Raw genomic sequence first — 8,980 nt, forward strand, 5'->3', positions numbered from 1 at the left:
GGTCAGATTGACTGCTTGGGATAAGTTGGGGACAGCTGCATTAAAATAAATGGAACTGTGTCAGTTTACACCAGCAGAGAGCCTGGGCCACTGGGTTTATTTTTTTATCATTTTATTGTTTCGTAGAGTTGGAATCAAACGTCTTGTTAGACATCAGCATCACCTCTGTCCATGGAGTTCTGGGGATAGCAGCTGTTAATGATTATCCCTCCACAAAACGAATCTGATTGCCAGGCTCGAATTCCAGACAAATTTATTAAAAAAAATCAAACACAAACTGTATAGCAAATTGAAAGTGCATAAAAACTAGCCCAATGTGAAATTTCACACTGTAAGGTTTCTGACATGTAGTATGTGGCAGGACTTTATAGTCCAGTTCTGAACTAATCTTAATTAACTCCATAATGTGGCCAGAAATGTATGTATATTTGTTTTTCTCTCTCACGCACACACAATTCCAGTGAAAACAGGTCTGGTTTTATTTGGAAACCTTCCCTGCTCTTGGGAACTCAAGATGTCTTGAGGGAGACCATTAAACTCACCCATCCTACCCTGGGGAGAAAGGCAGTGGGTAAATAAAAGGGTAATTCTCAAATACCCTTTTTGAACAGTCACTGGTTTGAACTTCAAATACAGCTCCATTGGTAAGAGAGGGCCTTGTGTTCAGATCTTCCCAGGCCTTACCTGCCTTGAAACACGGGACCTTCAAGCTCTTCTAGTTTAATTATTAGCTAATCCGATGCCTGTTGAAGTCAATAGGTGCCTTTCTATTGACTTCAATTAGTGTGTTGGGTCAGGCCTTCAGAATGCATCTGTGTTGGAAGCAGTGATGTGTGCATCCTTCTGCCCTCATTACAGACTGTGACCTTTTCTCTTTTCCCTTGTATGTCCCTTAGGAGCCGCCACGTCCTGTGCACCCAGCACCACTGCCAGAGGCCCCACAACCACCACGCCTGCCCCCTGAAGCTGCCAGCACCTCCGTGCCTCAGAAGCCACAGCTGAAGCTGGCACGAGTGCAGAGCCAGAATGGTATTGTACTGTCATGGAGTGTCATGGAAGTGGATCGGAGCTGTGCCAGCGTGGACAGTTACCATCTGTATGCTTACCATGAGGACCCGAGTGCCACCATGCCTTCCCAGTGGAAGAAGATTGGAGAGGTAAAGGCCCTCCCGCTGCCTATGGCATGCACTCTCACACAGTTTGTATCTGGCAGCAAATATTACTTTGCAGTTCGGGCTAAGGATATTTATGGACGCTTTGGACCTTTCTGTGACCCCCAGTCCACAGATGTGATCTCTTCCCAGAGCAGTTAAACCAGAGACCTTTGGAGCCATTAAAACTTTCCCACTATCAAGAGTGACTCCAGTTTGGGATTTTAATCCCATACATGAAATTCACTGTTCAGTTCACTCTCTTTAGGATTATTTTGGACAGCCCTGTGTGATACACTACATCTGTTGAGAATCCAAAGCAAAATTTATTCTCAGCCTGCAGCAAGAGAACTTATTTTTCTGGACAGCTCAAGCCTTGGGAATTTGAAATCTAAATGTTCCTCTTCCCTTATGGCTGCTCTTTTCAGAGATACCTACCCTTTATCCAAGGGGATTCTGGACAACTGGGATTCTGCTTCAGATTGGGAACAGGATCATACATTGCACAGTTTGCCCGAAGCAAACACAACACGTCTGTGACGTGCTGAACAGTTACAGTGGCGCTAACATGAGGACAGGAACAGACTCACTTGCTCCCTACAACTCAGTAAGAAGGTTGTGAGGGGAAAGGATTCTGAGTCTGACTTCTTTTGAACTGGAAGATTGAGTAGTTTGGTTTCATCTTATAAACAAGTCCATTCTTCAGAAGGAAAGAAATCTTGAGTCTGTCCAGTGCAGGAGGGGTGTGTGTAAATCTGGAGGTGGTGCAAAAAAACCCTCACTACTCTCCGCTCCCCACATCCCGGTTAGAATCTGGGAGTATTATCAAATCAGGTCTGAAGCTGGTTTGTAGAGACTTCATTCACGTTTTCTCTTTGTAGCTCAGATAATTCTCTGCCCCCTCCTCATACTTCCAGCCCTGTTTTTTTAAATTTATTTTGTGCCTTAAAGAGTAATTTCAGAAATAAATGTAGCCAGATCTCTGTTGTGTTGGTTAGATGTGGTATTTTTTTCTTCACCCTTTTAGCCTCCTGTTGCTGCTGCTCCTCTTCCTGGCCCCAATACAATTGCTGTATTCTGACAGTCCCCAGAAAGTCTAGCACTGGTATCTCTGGGTTCATTCGCCCCTGTGATATCATTCAACGCAACAGGCAGTTCTTGAGTGGCTGGTTTTATCCCGTGAAGATGGTTAGTAGGTTATACAGACAGTATTCTGCATCAGCACCCTTCCCTGTTCTCCTGGGAAGGCTGCATGCTAGATTGGCCAAAGGAATTCTGTGTGGCACTGAAAGTCTTCCATTTCATCCCACATGCTATGGATGCTGTATTAATACAAAAAAGTATCAAGATAATGTTGGTTCCCCATCTCTTCTCCCAGCTCCTAGTCCATCTCCACTGGATAAACAACCAAATCCAGAACACGGTTTTGGAAAACTTTTATTTCACCCATTGGCCCAAAAGTTGTAGAGCAAGTGCAGACTTCAGTAGGACCTTTCATGATGCTTATGAATTGGACCAAAACGAAAGCTGCTTTTCCACCCTGCATTTATTGTGGCTTGATTTGAAAAGACCCACAGACCTACACACACATGTGGCAAGTAAGATTCTACCTTGCCATCTTTCGGAAGAATAGAGCTGGTTTGTCATCTTTCCTGCCCAGCAGAGTCAAACAACTTCCTGGGCAGGGAAAGGAGCCATCCTTTACCCATTTCACTGCCTTGCCCAGCCACAGTAGAAGCCATTTTGCTCTCTTGTCCCTTGAAACTACTGGATTTTGAACTATAAAATGAGGTTGGAAAGTCTAAATGCCAGAATATGCTAATAAAATGTGTTTGGGGAGTGTGGGTTCTTTATTTTGTTCTTCTAAAGAACTTGTGTCAGTAAAATAACACTGTATTGTAAAGCCCCCTATGGGGCCCCCATCTTTTGTATGTAACATTTATGCTCTCGCATGCCCATCACTCTTCCTGTTGCTGGGATTTTCATTCCTCTCAGATGAACAAGAAGCAGTCTTTCTTGTGGAACTTCTGTTTTATCTTTCGTGTTAGCAGCTGTAGTCAGGAATATCGCTGGTCTCAGTGAATAAATGTTTAGGAATTCAAGTATCCCAAGAGAAGGTTCACACCTGTTCATTTTTTCCACAGTATTTAACCCTCCACTGAACAACAGCCACCTCCATTTCCCTGGTGCGAATAATCAATAATGCTTTGAAATTTTCTGGATTTTATCCACTGTTCTGTCTGCCACCTTCAAGGATAAGACCTGCTTAATTGTATGTTTTAGGCTATTTATATAAAGTTAATGCAGCCAACTGTCTTTTTACAGTGACTATCTTAGGGCCATTTAGACATATTTAGTTCTCCTTGGACTACTTTTAATCAGCTGTCTGGAGCAGTACCAAAGGAAGGTGGAGGACATTTCAGTGCAAAGAGAGATTGTAGTTCAAAAGCAGGCAGGAGGGGACCCACACCCTAGGGATGGATTCTGCTTGTTTAACATCCTCTCCATTGTGACTCCAGTCCATACCATGCACATGTGAGCATGTCTGTAATATGTGTTTTGCTCTCATTCAGGTCTTGACTGTTATTGGCCCTGTCTTGTTGGAGAGAGGTCCCCTTGGCTAACTTTCCATTCCTTTCATCTGATGGAAATGGTGGTTATCAGGAATGTCCTCGCATTGTGTTTGTTGGAGATATTGTGCAACTTGTTTTTAGTTGGACTGTGTGCTTAAACAAAGGACAGGGCCAGTGCAACCATTTAGGCAAACTAGGCGGCTGCCTAGGGTGCCTAGTGGTTGGGGGCACCTAAAAGCCCGCTCAGGCAAGGAGGTGGAGTGGAGGTGAGCTGGAGCGGGGAGGGCTACCTGCAGTAATGGGGGGGGGGCACACATGGGAACCGCTCCCTGCCCCAGATCACTTCCACTCTGCCTCCTCCACTAAGCACACACCCCCACGCTCTAAATCTCCTGTAATAGGTGCCGCAAGCCTGGGGGGGGAGCAGAATTAAAGCGGTGCTGGCGTGCTCAGCGGAGGAGGCGGAGCTGAGGTGAGCTGGGGTGGGTTCCCCAGGCAGGGTTAGCTGCCATGTGGCGGGGGAGGGGGTCCTCCCCAGGCGAGGTTAGCTGCCGTGGAAGTGGGCTCTCCCCGGGCGGGGTTAGCTGCCACAGAGAGGAGGTAGCTGCTGGGGGGGCGGGATCCCTGGGTAGGGGGCTGGGTTAGCTGCCATGAGGGGACGGGGTTAGCTGGGGGTGGGGGTGGCACAAAGTGGAAGTTTTGCCTAGGACACTAAACTTCCTTGCACTGGCTCTGACAAAGAAAGATGGAAATGCAGCGAAGAACAATTCTTTAAATCTCAAGCTGATTCAGTGGCCCTGAAGGGAACTGTGGGAAGCAGCAGAACTGGGTGAATTGGCTTTATTTACAAAATAGTAAGATGCGATTCAAGTCTGAAAAGTGACTGTAATAAGTGGCCTGCTCAGCAGATCTGCTCCCAGTCTGTGTAGTAGTCATTGATGTGTTTTAGCCATATGGGTGACTAAAAAGTTTCCGCTTATTCTGTAAACACAACTATGGGAGAATGATTCTGCTTCACCCAAAGAGATGTTAATAAATTGCAAGTGCTGAATCTTTAGTTGGTGGTGACAATGTGTGAATCAGCAGGAACATAGTTTGATTTTGATACCTGACTATGTTTGGAGGCTTCCAAGTTAGCTGATCTGGAAATCAGAGACAGTAAATAGGAGACCTCATTATGCCATTTTACAGTGTCACTTTCAAAATAGAATTGTTCTCTGCAATGGTCATTATCTCTGTTTGTTAGCCAATAGGAGCTGTGCTGAGCTCCTCAGCTGGAAGTCAGGCTGTGGCCCCCTACATTACCCTGTTGTGGCTACTTCTGTTTCTTTTTTGTTTTAGACTTGTTAGCCCATAGAAGCAATAAAACTGTTTTAAAAAATTCTGCTTGTAACAGACATTCTGGAATAACAGGTTACACTGCAAAATACCTTCTTTCAGAGTATTACAAAAAATATTTCCTAGACTGCATAATACAGGACTGTAAATGAAGTGCATTTTTAGGCTGGAGCTCTCTGTGGAAGTGTTTGTCCCCATTAGGATTGTTGGAAGCCTCAACACTTGTTTTGTTTTTAAATGTACTAAAATATCTAAGTGACATTAACGGGCAGGGCTGTTTTTAATCTCTGTTTTGCACTTTGTCAGAGGTTCCCCTCCGCCACCATGTTCTCAGTACTATAGTGTGTGGCTGCTCCTTGCTTACGGTTTTTGCTCTTGCCACTGTGTATATAACAATACAAAGATGGAGCTTGTTCTCCAAGTTTTAAGAAATACAGTACTGTATCTTTAGCTCTATTTTTCCCACCTTCATTTCTGACATGTTTTTTTCTTTTATGTAGTTCTTGGGATCTGATTTCCAGGTTATAAGTAGTGTAATTTAATTCAGTTTCTTGCTGGGAGAGAAATGAGATTGGTTTCCTTTCTGTACACAAGTGGGGTGCTGTTAGCAAAATGCTGTTAATTTCCATTGAATATCCCTCTGCCACAGCCCCACTGACCTGCCTGTCCCCCACTTCATTTCTCAGCTTATGTTGAGAAAGCTTTATCAAATTCAGGCAACTAAGACCTAAAACGTTGATTTGTAACCTGCAGGCACAATGTGTGTCTATGCATCATTGTACCTGCACCAGCAGCCTGTGGAAATTGCAGGGTACAATTCTCTTTATGCCTGTAGTCATGCATGTGTTAAATATTTTTAAATGCTCTGACCAGCTTCCCCTGAGTAGCAATTGATATTAAAAACCTGCTACACCAAACTATTTACGGCACCATCCATGTCTGAGTGAGTTTTAGAGATTATCTAGCACTGGCACTGAGACAGTTGCCCATCCTGACTTGAATTTTTAGCATGGGGTGGGAAGGTGGCAATACCTGTGCTGTCTTCACCTTACACACAAAGGGTCTGATCCTGCATCCTTTGAAAACAATAGCAAAACCTTCATGGGGAGCAAGATTGGGCCCAGTAATTCTAGAATTGCTAGGATCTGAGCACAGTACCGTACCGTAACAAACCTGGTCAGTTCTCTTACGCTGTTGGCCTAAAGTGTCTAATGAACCAGAAATCATATTACATGAAAGGACAGGCCAAAACTCCATAGTTTGGTTCTCGTTCCCTGAAGAGCAGTGTCTCAGTATCAGAGTACTGCAAACACTGTATAAAACTAAGCTGTGATTCCGCTTTCTTACAAACTTTGTAGTATTTTCGTTTAGTCAACAACAAAATCTATCCAGATTTTTAAGATAAAGGCTTGACATATTAAATATATATTTTTTTAATTTGGCTTTTCTTTTTGGGTAGGGGTGGGCATCAAGTACAAAAGTATTGGCAGTTCGGAGGAGTTCAAGCTAGGCTGCTAGTCTAACCAGTCCTGCAACCAAGATCCCCTTCAACCAGCTTCTGGGGGGGAGCATGAAAAATAGAAATAGATGGAGAATGAAAATGAATCTTTTTTTTTTTTAATTTTTCATCTTCAGATCTAATCAATCTATTAAAACTGATTTTGTTTCTCATTTTATTGTGCAGCCTGAGCAGTCTTTTTTAAAAAAATATTTAAAGAGCTGTTGGATTTAATGGGTTATATCTGTAAATACGGTAACTGTGTAGGCATCTGGGGGTCTAGTTTGGCTTTAGTAATTTATCAGCCATTAAAATACACATGTACAATATCCTTTGTAGGAGACTCACAACATGATTTTTCTTTCGCAGCTGGACATGTAAATAAAGATAATGTAGGACCTATCTAATGTCCAATTTAAACTGGGCACTTGCAAGCTGTCCCCATTTTTTGTATGTATTGTAGATTAGTGTGTGTATAAGTGTTACCTGTAAAGGGGTTTTGTCCAAAAAGCCTGAAATTTATACTTTGAAATAAACTACTGGGTTTTTAACACTGTGAGTCATCTGTGGTTGGTTCCACTCATCCTAGGAGAGTCCTATTCTCAAATGGCAAGATGTGCCTCTTTCCTCACTGAAGATGCAGTTGGCTGGGAGGGATGTGAGGGGGATGTCTGGGGTGAGCGCCAATAATTCAGATTTTTAAATCCTATCACCACGTTCTCCAGATTGTTGAGTAGCAAAGATTGGGCTCTGAAATTCTTCTGGGACCACTAACGGTCATTTTTACTTGCCCAGCCTTCTCAAAAGGTTTGCTTCGGCATCTCTTCTCTTCTGCAGTTCAAGGCACCTACAGCACTTCACAACAGCAAAGAGAACCCAAGTGGAGAATAGGAACCAGGACACTGACATTTAACCCCCCACCCCTCCACACACACGTTTTTTTAACTTCATAAGAATGGCCACACTGGGTCAGACCAAAGGTCCATCTAGCCCAGCATCCTGTCTTCCAACAGTGACCAATGCCAGGTTCTTCAGAGAGAATGAACAGAACAGCAATGATCAAGTGATCCATCCCCTGTTGTCCATTCCCAGCTTCTGGCAAACTTCAGCCTAAAGGATTAGAGCCTTGAACATGCAAAGACTTACTGATCTGCTTAACTTTACACATTTTTAAGTGGTCTTGTTCCAGTCAATGGGGCTATTCATAGTGTGTAATGTTAAGTACTTTCATAAGTTTTTGCAGGAGCAGGGCCTGGGAAGACCGAAGTTCTAAGTGCAGGGATGGGGGAAAACTGTCCTGCAGAAGTAGTCATACCTCACTGTTCAAAGTGTTAAAGTTCAGGTCCTAGACAAGCCTTACATCTCATGTGAATTGGACTCACAAGCTGCTTATAAAAAGGAGCTACTACAAGGCAGCAGCATGGACAGGGAAATAAGCCTTCCCAGAATGCTACTGAACGGCTGTGGGACCTTGGGCAAGTCATTTACCCTTTCAGTTCCCCCAGCTCTAGTTTAAAATAGGAATTATAGACCTGGCTCCCACCTGCAGTGCAAGGATTAATGTTGGGTAGAGCATTTTGAAGTTGCACAAACCTAACTGCTAAGTACTGGTATTACCTCTACAGCAATTATAGTGAAAGCTGGCTCAAGCCACCAACCAAGGGACCAGCAAAAATTGCAAGCTGAGTAATACACAGTCATTAACTAAAGGCTGAATAAAAATGTATTTGAAATCACAAAGGACTTCTTTATAAAAGGTCATTAAAGATGAGAATCTGCTTGTACCACGTGGTACAGAGCACAGGTTTAACTGCATACTGAAGGGGAGTACATAGCTGTCTGGGACAGCATGATACACTTGAAGCCTAAGCTGCTCAGCTTTCTTCTCTAAAAATAAAGGAAAGGATCAGTTCATTCACTGTTGCCTTGCACCTTGTGTAGTCATTTCCCTAGTGCAAAGTGAATGCAAAACAGCCCTGCTGAGCGAGCAGCATTTCACATGCACTTTGCACTGCTGTAAATGGAAGCATGAGGTGCAGGCGAGTGTGACTCAGGCTTTAGTTGCAGAATACCCCTTATCACACAGTGCCCTGGCCTGGAGGGGTGGTATAATTTCATAAGAGCCCCCAGGGGAGAATGTTATTAGGGCTCAGTTAAGCACTCAAAGTCAGCAAAGGACAGGGCTGAGGTGATCTCATTCTTGCAGCAAGCATGGTCTGGACCCTGCACCTAATTTGCAGGGGGGAAGGGAGCAGCTCTGGAGAACGCAGTTGCAATTGATATTCCCAAAATAAGAAGTGTTTTCTTGCCAGCAGTTACTTATTTAAATAATAATTTGTATTACAGTGGCACCTACAGAACAGAAGAAGGGTGGGTTTTTTACTTCCTTTTCTTGGAAAGACTTTTTCGTCCCCCTTTCA

General features: G+C 43.7%; 1 protein-coding gene across 7 annotated transcripts in view; it reads left to right on the top strand.

Annotated features, from left to right (window-relative positions):
* ATF7IP (activating transcription factor 7 interacting protein) overlaps positions 1–7,111 on the top strand; it is a 168,689-nt gene extending 161,578 nt beyond the window's left edge. For all 7 annotated transcript variants that reach the window (XM_032789056.2, XM_032789057.2, XM_075067672.1 and 4 more), the window contains one exon: positions 897–7,111. In XM_032789056.2, coding sequence (XP_032644947.1) covers positions 897–1,313 — 417 coding nt within the window. In that variant the 3' untranslated portion in view covers positions 1,314–7,111. The remainder of the gene's footprint in view (positions 1–896) is intronic.
* The last annotated feature ends 1,869 nt before the right edge of the window (positions 7,112–8,980 follow it).

Source organism: Chelonoidis abingdonii, chromosome 1 (genome assembly GCF_003597395.2).
Source record: "Chelonoidis abingdonii isolate Lonesome George chromosome 1, CheloAbing_2.0, whole genome shotgun sequence".
Classification (NCBI taxonomy): domain Eukaryota; kingdom Metazoa; phylum Chordata; order Testudines; family Testudinidae; genus Chelonoidis; species Chelonoidis abingdonii.